The sequence below is a fragment of the Notamacropus eugenii genome, chromosome 4, assembly GCF_028372415.1.
Source record: "Notamacropus eugenii isolate mMacEug1 chromosome 4, mMacEug1.pri_v2, whole genome shotgun sequence".
Lineage (NCBI taxonomy): Eukaryota > Metazoa > Chordata > Mammalia > Diprotodontia > Macropodidae > Notamacropus > Notamacropus eugenii.
This window is the reverse complement of record NC_092875.1, coordinates 291,714,053-291,729,630: the sequence shown is the minus strand read 5'-3', so window position 1 is coordinate 291,729,630 and position 15,578 is coordinate 291,714,053. Positions and strand designations below refer to the sequence as shown.

At 36.1% G+C, this 15,578-nt stretch overlaps 1 protein-coding gene across 8 annotated transcripts in view; it reads left to right on the top strand.

The window, feature by feature from the left end:
* EYA1 (EYA transcriptional coactivator and phosphatase 1) overlaps positions 1 to 15,578 on the top strand; it is a 377,709-nt gene that overhangs the window by 322,951 nt on the left and 39,180 nt on the right. For all 8 annotated transcript variants that reach the window (XM_072604857.1, XM_072604859.1, XM_072604856.1 and 5 more), the window contains one exon: positions 4,927 to 5,016. In XM_072604857.1, the coding sequence (XP_072460958.1) occupies positions 4,927 to 5,016 (90 nt within the window). The remainder of the gene's footprint in view (positions 1 to 4,926; positions 5,017 to 15,578) is intronic.

The window sequence follows — 15,578 nt, the reverse complement described above, 5'->3', positions numbered from 1 at the left end:
AGTGTCTGAGGTCAGATTTGAACTCATGAAGATGAGTCATCCTGAGTCCAAGCCAGGTGCTCTATCCACTGTGCTACCTAGCTGTCTTCTCTTTTTAGATATGTAGCAACATCTCTTTAAGGATCCTTTCAAGAACAGAAACCAAAGTCAAGTTCACTGGCCTGCATTTTGTGGAATTTATTTTCTTCCTTTTTTGAAATCATGACATTTGCCCTTCCCCAAACACATCTCACATTTCCCACAAGCTTTCAAATATCACTAACAGAGTGGGCTCAACAATCACATTTGCCAGTTCTTTCAGGATTAGAGGATTTCGTTAATCTATTTAAGATAACTTAAATTTATTATGGGCAAGTTAGAGCTCTTGTTATTTCCTTCTTATCTGAGTATCAGTTCTCTGTTAATTATTTATATTTTTTGTCAACATCCATAGCTAAATAGCCACAAGCCCAAAAGCTAATTGATTTCTTGTCTATGAGGTAAGTTATATTAAAAGGTTGAAGTGTGCTGCATATTTTAAAATGGTAGAGTAGTTCATTCAGTGGTAAAATCAGTAATAAGGCTACAGCTTAGAAAATTGCATTAAGAAGTAACATCAGGGATATATATATATATTTCAGAACTGGCATTTCACTAAATGTAATGAGTCACTATACTGTTGCCACTAAAATAATTTTAACATAGTTAAGACACATCGTGTCATTTTTATTAGCCTGATCCTATGGTGAATTAAAATATGTCAGTGTAACAGCCTGGTATTTTGGTTGAGCAACAGCTGTTTGCTAATTTTGCTCTAACATACCATTTGATCATTTAAAATTTAAAATGTACTTAAGGATATCTTGCGCCCTTAGAAAAGTTCACCTGAAGGATTAACATTCCAAAAAAACCCAAGGTTTTTGTGAGAGCCCTATTTCACTTTAAGAGATTATAAAAACATTCTAGTTTTATTAAAACCATAATAAATTTATAAACAGATATTTAAAACTCATTAATATTTCCTAAATTCCTCTGGTTCACTCCAAAACTAGGAGCAGTAGGTAAGGAGTTGCAAAGATACAAGTTTAGGCTTGATTTATTTAATAATTAAAGAGAGATTGTACATTTATATTAATTCATGAGGAAATATAAAAATACGCTATGATTGCCTTAGAACTTGGCATGAGAATCAATAAGAAAAGTGAGGAGACCACCCCACCTACAGTAAATGCTGGGTCACTGACCTTAAAATCTTACCATATAAGGAAAAACTATTCAAAGGTGGAATATGCTACCCTGAGATGTGACTTATTTTCTCTTTTTGGAATCCTTCAATCAGAGGCTGTAAAATCACTTGGTAAGAACACTGATGAAGGGATTTTTTCCCCCTTTATTGAGAGGGGCAGATGAATTGGATTAGATGGACGCTCAGTCCCTTAGGAGCCTTGAAAAATTCTAAGATTTCTTTCAAGTACTTTTCAACTTAAAATTTGAGATAACATTTTCCACCTCCCATGAAGTTTTGCTAACATAGAGGCAATTCTTAGTTACCCATGTGGATCATTTATGTTCATTGAGATTCAGGTGTATACCGTCATTCGTGAACTTTCTTGACTTCCTTTCTACCCACTCACAAAACCCTTGTTTTGTTGCTTTGCCTATTTTTGCTACCCAACATTCAGGTTTTTTTTCTTCTCTAGCCTCTCATCATTTATTCCTTCTCTATTGTCAAACAAATGTGTTCACAGAGGACTAAGTGGTAAGAGATGAGAAAAATAGGAATTTTCTGAAAGGTAGTTCAAAACTTCTCTGGTTTAGAAAGCCAGGAAGCCATTGCGTGATGTCAGAATGGTGCCTACCAGTATTTGCTGCGCTGTACCTGACGTTGAACTCATACAAGCAGAATGCTGGTTGTGGTGAAGCTGTAAGTAAGCCAGGTCCCTTTCTCTCAATTTAGCAATTTTATTTCCATCCGGTAACAACCTCATTATTGCCTAGTATTGTAAGAAACACAACAAAAGTTTCGAAAAGCATTTTAAAAAGACATACTTCAAAGGCAATGGGGGAAATGATCTAACTTCTATCTGTTGCATAGAATTCTTTTCTCCTTGTCTACATAGCACTGTGGTAATCATTGAGAGGGATAAAATGACAGGGACGATTCGGTGGCATAAGAGATAGAATTCTGGGCTTGGAATAAGAAAGAAAGAACCTACTTCAGACACTGGGCAAGTCAGTTAACTTCTGTCAGTCTTAGTTTCCCCATTTGTAAAATGGAGTTAATAAGAGCACCTACTTTGTAGGGCTATTATGGAGATCAAATGAGCTAACACAAGTAATCCTCTCTGCAAACTTCAAAGGACTATATAAATGCTAGCTGCTATTATTATGAGTTATACTACTGCCCACTAGATGCCTGTAATCTAGCTGCTAAATAATAACAATGACTACGATGATGGTAATGATTTGTTTTTAAGTCATTTCAGTCATGATGGACTCTGTGACCCTCTCTAGAGTTTTCTTGTAAAAGATCCTAGACTGGTTTGCCATTTCCTTCTCCAGCTCATTTTATAGAGGAGGAAAGAGAGGGAAACAGGGTTAAGTGATTTGTCCAGAGTCATAAAGCTAGTAAGTGTCTGAGGCCAGATTTGAACTCAAAAAGAAGAATATTCCTGACTCCAGGTTGGGCAATCTATCCATTGAGCCACCTAGCTACCGCTACTATTACTCCTACTACTCCTACTACCACTACTTTTACTACTACTACTACTACTACTACCACTATTACTACTACCACCACTATTAATACTGCCACTACTATTACTACTACTGATAATATCATTTATATTAGCCCTTTAAAGTTTGCAAAGCCCTTTACAAAAATCTTATTAGACCCTCACAACAACCCTGGGAGGTAGGTGCTCTTATCCCTATTTTATAGATGAGGAAACTGAGGCAGATAGAGGTGAAATCACTTACCCAAAGTTACACAGCTAGTAAGTGTTGGAGGCAAGATCTAAACTCTGGTCTTCTGGACTCCAGGTCCAGCAGTGTGTAACTTAGATGTCTATAATGTGCTTACAAGCTTTTCTCCCTCCCTTCCACCCCACTGAGACTATAAATGTCTTCAAGGCAAGAACTGGTTTTCATTTTTTCTGTGTATTCCCAGGACCAGCATGATGCTTGTTGAATTGAATTGAACTGTAAGAAAATGCACAAGTGAGATGTAGTAAACTGCATTGCAGTGTATGTTTATATACTGAATTTAGTTATATAGACAATAAATTCCATGGAAATTCAGAAAAGGATGAAGTTGGTGTAGCAGGATCATAAAATCATAGAGTTTCAGATTTGAAAAGAAACTCCAAAATTATCTAGTCCAGCTCTATCTTTTTATAATTGGAATAAAGATAGATAGAAAAATAAAAGGACTTTACCAAGAACAGTAAGCAAGTTAGCAGCAGAGCCGGCACTTGAACCCAGACCTCATGACTCCTGGTTCAGCACTCTTTCTAAAACTACACTATCCTATCTCTCAAATCCTTGAAGGAGAAGTGGACTCCAACTGGACCTGGAAGGGGCAGCTGGATTGGGGCACATAGAGAATAAGAAAAGGAGATGAACAGAGACTTGAAATTTAAAATAAACTTGAGCAGTGATTCTGCCAGCCATGGCTTTATGTGAAAAGGAGTAACACATTAAATTCGTATTCTTCTGCCTGGGGCACCATTTAACAGAGTTCAGCAATTTTTTTTAAGTATCTACTTTATGTAAGGCATAGAGACAGAGCTGTGATTGGACAAATCCTCCACTCGCTTCATGCAATACAGAAGAATCCTATCCTTTCATTCTTTAGTTTCCTCTTCAGATTACTTGTGTACTTGACAAGGATGTTAGGGAAGCATAAAAACTGTAGCTATGGAAATACTCAGCAAGTTAAAACTTCCATGCCAAGGTAAGGTAGCACTGCTATTGTTCGACTGTTATAAAGGCATATAAGAACATCAACATTGCTGCACCGTGCCCTTTGATTCCTTGATTTAATAAAAGGTCTGAAAGGGGAAGCAGCAGTGACTTCACATCATGAAAAACACATGGGTTTGTCCTCAGTGCCAGAGGATCCCAAGAACATACTGGGTTCAGACCAGCTATGAGGAATCCAAGGAATGGTAGGGGGCAGGGAGGATGGAGCAGTCTGTCTTCTCAGTCCTTATTGGGTACTGGGTCAGATTTCCTAGGCATCATTTGGCAGACTGAATGTACATTTCAGTCATGGACAACCATCTATTGATTGACAGACATGGCTGTGTCTTATAGTGCTGACTATGTGTTGGCCGGATAGATGGCAGATTGTCTGTGCCTGTGTGGCTTATTGCACCAGCCCTCACTTGTTTCCCATAATGACTCAGACCAAATACTGTTACCAGTGGACATTCATGTGTTCTTACTACAATATATTGAGAGTAAAATAATATATTTTGTAATTCAATTTTTTGTTGTAGCTAGTTCCTGATATTTATGAATGAGAAGTTAAATTCAGTGAGTTGTCAAGTTATTGAGACTATGGGGTGGTTGGTTTTCTGGATTTATTAAGCATGTAGTGCTTTTATTCTTTTAAATAAATGTTTCTGTAACTGGCTTTGCTGCACTTTATATGACTGTCTTTAAATTTTAAATCATTTGTAGTGCCATGGTCGAGAATTATTTTCTTTATGAGACAGTCAAGTCTCATAAAATAACGTTTTAGGCATTTGGTTGCTTCTGTAACATAATGTTTAGATGCTTGTTAATTTAATATACTCAGTGGCATATTTTAAGTTTTGCTTGCAGTCCAAAAGTCTTACTATTCCTTCTTCTGAACTGAGAGCCAGATCTCATTTGAAATCATGTAAGATTTCATATAACAGAAGGAGGCATGTTACTGACTTTTAAAAATTCTTCTTCTAGGATCCACCTACTTCTGTTTCACTTGGACTGAGAATGGAAGAAATGATTTTCAATTTGGCAGACACACATCTGTTCTTTAATGATTTAGAAGTAAGTAGTAATTATTTTATGTCAGCCATTTAGCATTCGTTCCCTATTATATCACATAAAACTATGGTAGACCTGACAGGCAATGGTGGGGTATTACATTAAACGAAATAGGACTGGTGAAGTTTAGCTTAACTGCATCAATGCATTTTATCATCAGTCTTCCTTGTGTTCTTATCTGAATAGATGAGTATGTAAGGTAGTGTATGACATAATTATATAGAAACATTAAAATTTAATATCTAGGCATCAAATATTAAACTTTGACTTCTACAGATTTGTAGTAGAAAGCTACAGATTTCTCAGTTGCCTTCCAGTATGAGGAAGTTCAGCCTTAGAACCAGAAACAAATCATCTGTTTTCGGATGTTGTCATTTTCAGAAGCATATTCCTTTGCAGCCTTGCGCTGCTTGGTAGCAGGCTCAGTCTCAAGATAATGAGGTTTCTTGCTTGGCCTTCTGGTATCTGCTGCACTAGCAATCCATGTGTCCAGATGCCAGTGACTTTCTTATTACTTTATGACTTTGTTTTCCTCTTGACAACTTTGAAAGATTGTGGTGAAAACTGTTATGGCCACTGAGGGACCTGATCCTTCTATGATCTCGAGTAGTTCACCTTCTAAAAGCAAAGAAATGGCTGCTGCTTCTATCTTCATTATGACAAAACATGACCATGGCTACATTTCACTCTCATCTTAATATAGACAGTTGTTTATTTAAAATCCTGCCGTTAAGCAAGCTTGTGGTAGGGCTGCCAACAGGCATTAATCATCAAGTTGTTGTTTTGCTAGATCTTATAAATGTATGTTATTTCAGACAGGAGAAGGAATCCGAAGGATTCAAATACAACTTTTGCTGATCAAAGTTAATTGGCAGCAATTGGCCTTTAAATATTTCCTCATGTTTCCCTTTTTAAAATCAAGCAAAATGCACCTTATTTAATAGATGAGCCAAAATCATTTGGAAAATGCCAGTGTGTGACAGAACTTAAATGTGGTTTGCTCAACATCTGTCCTATATTTTGATTTCTTTTCATCTGCAAAGAAACTACTCGCAGACGAACTGGCAACTTACAGTGCAATAAAATTATTTAAATGTGCTTTATTTTTTCTTCCATTCCTAAGTGAAGTATTTATTTTTACACTTAAAGCAAAATACAAGATTTCTTGCATTTTAGAGTGTTTGCTTTCATTAAGAAAACTCGATGTAAGCCATTGCTGCTTAACACAAAAAACTGTTCTAAAAGTGAGTGAAGTGTTCAGGATTTATTCTCAGGCTTTTAGAAAAGATTAATAATTATACTTGTTTTCAAAAGATGTTTTTAATTCATGGTTGTGTTTCGCTCCATAAGAGAGCAGCAAAAGTCATTCCATATTTTACTGGTACGTTAAAATGCCTTTTACAAAGTTTCCATTTGTTTCTAATGATACAGAAGAGTCTTTAATTCTGTCCTGGATATAACCATGTAACCCTTATTGACGTTAATGGGTGTTAATAGTACGCATCAAGAAGAAATTAGCCGTAATTTGGTACGGTTTAACCAAAGCTTATAAAATGGCCAATCTATGTCTGTAAGATGCCAAAACAATGAACTGAAAAGGGAAAATTTGGGAAAACTGGTATTGGCCTCGTGTATACTTTAACCCCACAAATTCAGTCAGATTTGTTTGAGATGATTTCAGCCACACTGATGTGTGTGTGTGTGTATGTGTGTGTGTGTGTGTGTGTGTGGACATCACTTAAAATAGTACTCTTCCAAAGCTGAAAGTATATTAAAAATGAGTGCTTTAATAACGGAAAAAAGTATTTATGTAGGATTAAATGAAAAGCAATATTAATGCTGACTATTTCTGAAAAGTGAAGTAGATTAGAAGGAAGAATGTGAAAATATTTGAACTAAATTTTTAACATTGGTTCTTAAGGGTAATGAAACATTAGCTAAAACATAAAATGTTTGTCTTGCAAAAGCTGATTCTTTAGGGTTTTCCCCCCATATTGATGAGTCAATCATGACTCATTTAAGTACACTCTGAAATGTATAATAAATAGATATCTTTGGCATATGTTATCAGAAATTCCAGGTACTTGCTCCAGTTTTTTCCAGCATTTGAATAAGTAGGTTCATCTTTTTGCTCATTTCAGTCCTTCATTTCATTCATATGTAATACGACAGAAGTGGAATCCGTTATTAGTCATACTTGGTTTCTTTAAGAAAATGTTACTTAGTGGCGAAAATAAATATATTGGTATAATGCTCTTAAGAGGACCCAAATTATCTCATCAGGCAGGAATGATGTGGTAATGCCTGATTTCACACTCCAATTAGCAGTGTAGTGTGGTAGGGGACTTGAATGTTTTAATTTATTTAAATTGTATGTTTTTAGCATTTTAAGCCTACAGTAGAAGTAATTTCAAGGAGGTTAACAATTTGTTGGTTAGCCTGAAGTGTGATATCTGAACTATATTTTAAAAAAAAAGAAGAATATTGGCCTTAATTCTCTTTATAAAACCTTAAGTTACTGCCAGCTACCCCTCTGCATAATTTAGTTTTTTTTTCTCCTACATCTTTGGCATATTAAATATTCTGCATAATGAAGTACACTGAATGAAGAGTTGCCAGTAACTTTTGTGTTATGTTGGTATGTATTTAAAATGGTGATTTGCTGTGGGAGCTTAAAAGGGCTAAAGTGTAATAAACCAACTTAAGATATTTTTTCAAATGAATTTTGAGGCCTGCGCAATAACTGACAAAACTTTTCATTTTTAAACAAATTTGGAGAGCATTTAATTTTGTTTAAAATGTATATGACATAATAATAAATAAATCTTGCTTGACATTCATTCCCGAACCAACCCACAGCAGGTTTTGTTCTGTGATATTAAAAATGTTTAACATGTAAGCTCATGAGTGACATATAGGTCAAATTATTTTTAGAATTTGTGATTTCTCCACCCGTGAATGGTGTCTTACATACTCTGACTTTGCTATTGATGAGACTGAGGAACATCCTGCAGATCATTTTACAATAAATGTCTCCATGTGCGATATGATGGTACTTATATGGAAGTCATTTATTAGAATGACAGTATGGAAATGGAGTTTCACAATTCCTTTACATGAGCAGTATTACTCTTTCCGACTGAAAAAAAAGAGAGTTCCTTCCATCAGATCCTTCTTGTAAGACAATAGTGTATGTCTCCAAATAGAGCTGGAGGGAAAGGCCTTCAGGAAACCTTAATGTTTTCATTTAACTTGTCACAGACTAGTGCTCTTGTTAGTCATTTCCATTGTGGAAGAGAGGAAAAAAAGGTTTTGTATAGACCTGAATATTTAAAAATAATAATAATAAAGCAAAAGTTTATTATTGATTTTTTTTCTCTTTGATTTTGAAAAATGTCTCAATTTAAATCTTCTGATAATTGCTGGTGTTATTGACACTGTCTCCAACTCTGTTGAAGGCAGGGAGTCTTCATTATGCCTGATACTCATGACTGGCCACATTCAAGCTTTTGCTGCCTCAGGGCTACTACCTCTACTTTGTTCTGTTATCTTAGCTCCTACCCCCACTCCCTTCCCTTTGAGCAGCGCTTCAGTGAACAAAGGAACTGGAAGAGAGGAGGGGGCAAGAGGAGAGTAGAAATCCAGAAGCCAAAAATAAATCTTGAATTAAAATTTCCAGCACTTCAGCCAATGCCCTGACCATTTTCCCACTAGGCAGCATGAGAGCAAGAAGATGTTGTCATTACCTAGACTAGAATTTAACCATGCCTAAGTAGTTAACTAAATTATGTCGCTGTTAAGAATTTCCCCAAAGACTTCCGCCCAGATGCCGGATTTACCTTCATAATTTGTGACCTCACAAATAAGGATGATTGTTTGTTGTATACTTTAGAATTTTAACTTGATAACTGTTTCTTTAAATCTCATGTTTAGGTGTTGTTGGTAATGAAAGGTGGACAAATAGTGTTGAAATTATAATCACCCACATTAGATATAGAATTATAATTAAAGTGCTTTGTATTGATATAGCAATTATATTCCCAGGATTCAAAGGAAGCTTTGAGAAATAGTCTAAAGAGTGGTGGGTTTTTAAGTCAGTGGCCATCTAGTCCAACTCATACATGCAAACAGTCCTCACTCTATGTCTTCCCTCATGAGTTCTTTCATCTTTAGACTGAATATGCCTTTTTCCTTCAACCAGTCCTCATATGATATGAACTCACGGACCTTCAGCATCTTGGTTTCTCAGCTTGCTTAAGTTGGGTTCACAGACATCAACTTCATAACCAGATGGAGGAAGGCTAAGTATCAGTTTGTTTTGATAAGACCTGAGTTTTGGAGAACTACAAACTATGAGTCAACAGTGTGATGTGGCATCTAAGAAAGCTAATTACAATCTGTAGCTACATTATGAGAGACAGCAGTTGGAACCAGAGAGATGATATTCCCATTATGGTCTTACTTATACCACATCTGGAGCATTTTGTTTCATACTGAGGACTCCTCCTCAAATTTAATAATGATAAATTAAGAATGACCAGGATGGTCAAAGGACTCTATGATCACGATATGTGAAGACTATTTTAAAGAAATGGAGATGATTAAGTTTAGGGAACATATGATGAAGGTGGCATTGGAACATGTGTTAAAATATTTGAAGAGCTGTCATGTGAAAAGAGGTTTATATTTGTTCTGCTCGTTCCTAAAGGAGAGAAGTAGGAGCAGTGGGTGATGGTGTTAGACAAACAGACTAGGTGTGATATCGGGGGGAATTCCTAATAATTAGAGGTATCTAAAATTAGAAAGAGGCTGTGGATTTCTTGGCACTGGAAGTCTTGAAGCCAAGCCTGGAAGACATCTTTGGCAATATATTGTGGAGGGAATTCTTCATGTATTTATTGGATAGACCGTGTGGTCTTTGCAGTCCCTTAGAAGGGCGGCAATTGTGATTATGGCATAATGTATTTCTGTTGTAAAGAGAAGTGATCTTTTATTATCAATTGTTTTGTATGGTTCAGTTTCTCCTCTCCTGTATGTACTTTGGATGAAGCATATCTATTTTAATCATGAAAAGAAATTGTTTTTGCCAACAATGCAATTGATAAGGCAACAATTCAGTCATTCTATTGCTATTTTTGTTATTATTATTTAATTTTTTTTTAACATTATGCCTGTTACTTCAGTTTCATAAGATTTGGTTGTATTTCCATCAAAAACTGAAAGTTATAAAGATACATTCAAAGACTCCTTTCATCATTATTTTGTTGCAGTTTGTGTCAGAAATATGATAAAAATTTAGTCTACAATTAGAGACTTAGCACAAGTTAAATACATTCATTTGATAAACATTTATTGCATACCTACTGTGTTCTAGACACAGGGGGTGCTTACAAAGATGATTAAAACATGAGAGCTAAGGTCTTAAAAATAATGTTCTAAGTCTAAACCCTTCCATGAGGTCCAAGAAGTCAAAACTAGTTTCAGAATAATACTAAGATGTTTTCATTTCTAATCCAGCAAATATCAGTAGCTATGACCCATATAAATGAAAGCTCTTTGAGAGATCCTCAGTAATTTTTTAGAGGTAAAGGAGAGGCCATAAAGTTTAGGAACCACTTTTCTAATTTCTTGTTGTTGTTCAGTCAGTCAGTCATGTCCAACTCTTCATGACCTGTACACCATGCTGTCTGTGGGGTTTTCTTGGCAAAGATACTGGAGTGGTTTGCATTTTCTTTTCCAGGAGGGCTTCTCAAACTTCTTACCACCCTATATAAGGGATAGGGGCATGACTCAGGACAGTAAGTATGTGGAAGAGGGAGGGCTGAAGGGTTTGAGGCTCTAAATTTACCACTAATAACACTAAATTTGGAAAAGATACTGGGTTCCAGGCACACCTACACCACCCACAGTTTATGCTCCTCTAACTTCCTTTAATCTTGTGCCATCTGCTCTGTAATTATAAGTGAGGGCACTGTTGTTGACCATGTCCAGCTCACAGCCATGGATACCTGCCTTTATTATGTGAATAACATATAGCCCAGATATTATAACTACCAGAAAAGGCTTTTGCTGAGTGAAAAAAGCTCATAGTTGTGGGTAACAATTGGATAGCACTATTTATAATGTGGGCAGCTAGGTGGAGCATTGATAGAGCACTGGAACCTAAAGTTAGGAAGATTCATCTTCCTGAGTTCAAATCTAGCCTTAGATACTTACTAGCTGTCAAGTCACTTAATCGTGTTTGCCTCAGTTCATTTGTAAAATGAGGTGGAGAAGGAAATGGCCAACTACTCCAGTATCTTTGCCAAGAAAACCCCACATCGGGTCACAAAGAGTCAGACATGACTAAAAAACAACTGAACAGCTACAGAGTTCTTTACATCATTTCATGCTCCCAACAGTCCTGTGATGTAGGTAGTCATTCAGTCTATAAATGTTTATTAAACTCTTACTACGTGATAGACTTTGTACCAAGTTCTGGGTATGCAAAAGAAAGACAAAACACCATCTCTGTCCTCCCAAGAAGGTGTATACATCCCAACAAAGGAGACAGCATGCAAATCACTGTGTGTATACAGAATGCATGCAACATAAGTGGGAAATTACCTCAGAGAGAAAGCAGGGGCATAGTTTGAGGTCCAGGGGCAGAGTGTAGAGCAGAGAAAGGGGTTGCATTTGGAACCAAGAAATTTAAGATGAAATTTCGGCTGACTCTTCAAGGAAATCTGGAGTGCCATGAGGTAGAGGTGAGAAAGGAGAATATTCCAGCTATGGGGGACAGCCAGTACAAAGGCATGGAGTTGGGAGATGGAGAGTATCACATGTGAGAAGCCAAGTACAATTATAATTTGTTATTCAGTTGTTTTTCAGTTGTGTCTGACTCTTCGTGAACCCATTTGGAGTTTTCTTGACAAAAGATACCAGAGTGGTTTCCCATTTCCTTCTCTAATTCATTCTTTATAGATAAGGAAACTGAGGCCAATAGGGTTAAGTGACTTGCCTACGGTCATACAACCAGTGTCTGAAGCTGAATTTGGACTGGCACTTTATCCACTGTACCACCCAACTGCCCAACAATATAAATCTATAACAACCTATGTGACCTTGATCAAGTCACTCGACTCTCTGAATCTCGGTTTCTTTGTTTATAAAATAAAAAAGATTAGATTGGATGATTGAAAGGAGGCAGTATGGGATAGTGAAGAGCAAATTAATTCCACAGTCAGAAGACTTTAGTTTGATGTAAATCACATATTCCAGCTCTGCCACTTTATACTGTATAACATTGGACAAATCAATCAACCTTCCTGTGCCTTAGTTTCCTCATCTGTAAAATGAAGAGGTTGGACTAGGTAGCCTTTCAGGTTCTGCTGCTATGACTTCTAAGATCTTTTCCAACACTAGATAATCATGATTTTAAATAACCAAATAAGTGATTTATAATGTAGAATTCTCTAAGCAGCATCTACGTTGAGGACTATTATTTCCCATCTAAATGTTTGTTTTACCTTATAGTTACGTAAAATTACTTTCTTTTCTCAAATATAATATAAATTCTGAGTTTATGTATTTGTATAATTCATATAGTTATCCCTTCTACATTGTAGGGTCTAGGGGATACAATCTGGAAAATTCATATAAAATTTTGGCCCTCCCTTTGTACCAGAGAAGTCTGAATTTTTTCTTTTTCTTTTATGGAATGTTTACAGTACTTTATTATAAAATCTGGGTTGATATTATATAATATTATACATATATTTTATGCATTTCTCAGTTTCTAAACTGTTTTGTCATTGCAGCTTCTGCAAAATTCCCCCCAAAATTCGCATTTAATTTTTTTTTGCCAACTCACAATATATCAAAACCACAATGGAGAAAGTTGCAATGTGGAAGAGATAACTATGTGTTATTCCAGAAAAGGCTGATATTAAGTCACTTATGAACTGACCTCCTTAACACTGCCATATTCTTTTGGTATGAAACAAACATTTTATGCTAGTATCTTGCCTCTTTAAATTAAAGCATACCACTTAGGGAAGAGAATTTTTCTAATGTGGCTATATATACCTGATCCACAGACCAGGAGCAGGCAGTCATGAAAACATACTGTCAATCTTAGACACATATGCTAAAAAAGAAAGTTAAATTTCAGCTGTCTGAACTGATGGCCTTTTAGTGTCATCTATGACAGGCTTTTGATTTAGACTAGATTCCTTGATTTTGACAGGTGTGCATCATTATTTTAATCTGAGGAAGAGTAATTTTTTAAAAAGCTACATTTCTTTACCTTGCTAGGAAGTTTGCTTAGTAGAAAAAAATACAAGGTGTCCTCCTTTAGAAAAAAGAAAACTTTGAATAGAGCAGAAGAACTCCAACTTCCCAAAGTGTGTTTTGGTTGCAGTCTCAAGAGGCTTCTCCTATTTCAGCACTATTACAATAAAGTCTCTATCTGAGCTCAACCCAGTTCAATATGCAAACATTTTTTTAAAGACAAGAGGAGGAAAAAAATCTCTGATTCCTCTTGCTAGTGAGATCTTGCACGACTTCACGGGGCAGGGGAAAGTTTTCATATTGCTCAATTGTAAAGTTTTTTTCCTCATCCTCAAAAAAAAAAAATGGTTGAAATTCTCCCCATCTTCCATTGTAGTCCCTATGGAAGGTTCTCCAGTAGAAGATTCTGGCCTCAGGTAAAGTGGTCAAACTGTTTATTTGAGATTGGGTGTTTTTCAGTTTATCTTCATCCAGTTTTGATGAGATAGAGAATTACTAGGAAAAGATTTAAGTCCTTTTTAGGTGAGGAGATTCATGAAAATTCAGAGTTTAAAAACAAGAGGTGATTGGCCTATAAGCACTGAGATTATCAAAGTTGTTAAAAGCTAAAAATATTTTTCTTATTAAGGAAATATATCATATTACCTCCTTTATTACACAAAAATAAATTTATCTAAATTTTAAAGTAAGCAACACTTATCATCAGTGAATAGAGTAGTTCTTGCCACTTACAAAAATATAATTTATAACCATAATGATAATTCCTTACATATACAGTTCTCACACATCTTTTCCATTACTCTCTCGCAGAGACAGGACCCTTCATCACATTTCTCTTGGATTATTAGAATTATTAGGTTATTATTAGATTTTTTTATTATTAGATTAATTGTTAGATTAAATTATTAGAATAGCCTCATTTTCTCTCCTCTGGAATCCATTTCTCCCCTAACTTCCCAAAATATTTATGATTCCCTTTGCCAGCAGAATAATGAGAAAGAAAAGAAGGATGGTGATGATGATAATGGCTAACATTCATATGCTCTTTTAAGACTTACAAGAGCTTCACAGATATCCTATTTGATCTTCCTAGCAACCCAGTAAAGTAGGTGTTCTTGTTACAAATAAGGAAATGAAGGCTGAGAGAGGACTTGGCCAAGATTACACCAACAGTTCGTGATTGAGGCAGGATTCAGATTCAGGTCTTCCATATTCTAAATCCAGGACTCTGTCCAGTGCGTTACCTAGCTACAAAGTCCTTAGCTTTTCACTTAAGGTGCTCCAGAACCTGGTTCCAAGCTCGCTTTTCACCATTGATTCCCACGATTTCCCTTCACACACTACATCTCTGCAAAACTAGATTGTTCCCAAATCTTCCATGTCATCTCCTGCCTAGATCACTTCCTCCTACCTTCACCTGTTGAACTTATCCTCTTCTTTTAAGCCCTCTTTCATCTCAGATGTCACCTCCTCCATGAAGCTTTCCAGGATGTTCCCAGTAAAAAAAAGTGGCCTCTTTTTCTATTTCTTAGAGAAATTCCTTTGTTCCTGTCACACTCTTCTTTGCATCACACTCATTTTTGCTAAAGCCTTTCCCCATTTATTTTAACTTCCTTGGAATCAAGGAACGAGGGCAACTTTCTTATTACATATATATGTACACACACGGACACACACACGTGCGTGCGCGCACACACACAAACACACACACACACACATACACACACACACACACACACACACACACACACACACACCCCTTGCCTCTCAGCACCTAATGTATGCTTAATAAATCCTTATTGAATTGAAGGGAATTCCTGCCTATTGTGCCTCCCACTCTATTGTATTCTGAATTTTGATGCTCTAGTAGTGCAGCACATCGATATGAGCATTCCCATCAGCCTTGCCAACTGCAACCCCTCCAGGAATTCTTATCCTATGGTATTCAAACACATACTTTCCCATTGATCCTCCATAAAGGAGCTGTTCTGCTTTAGAGAAACCTTCCTCTTATAACTTTAGTATCTTTTAGTTTCACTTAAACTGCCCTGTTCTTGTCTTTTATTAATTGATTACATTAGATGATCAGATAACTTCCTTGAAATTTATCACACCATTCTCCAATTAATATTCTTAAAACAATTTTTAATCATTCCAGTCTCTTGCTCAAAAGATTTATATGTATTTATATTAGATCAAATCCACTCCGAGTCTGTGGCACGGAAGGCTTTTTATAATCAGTATCCACTTTACTTACCCTATTATATATTCTACTAATTCCCAACACTGTTCAT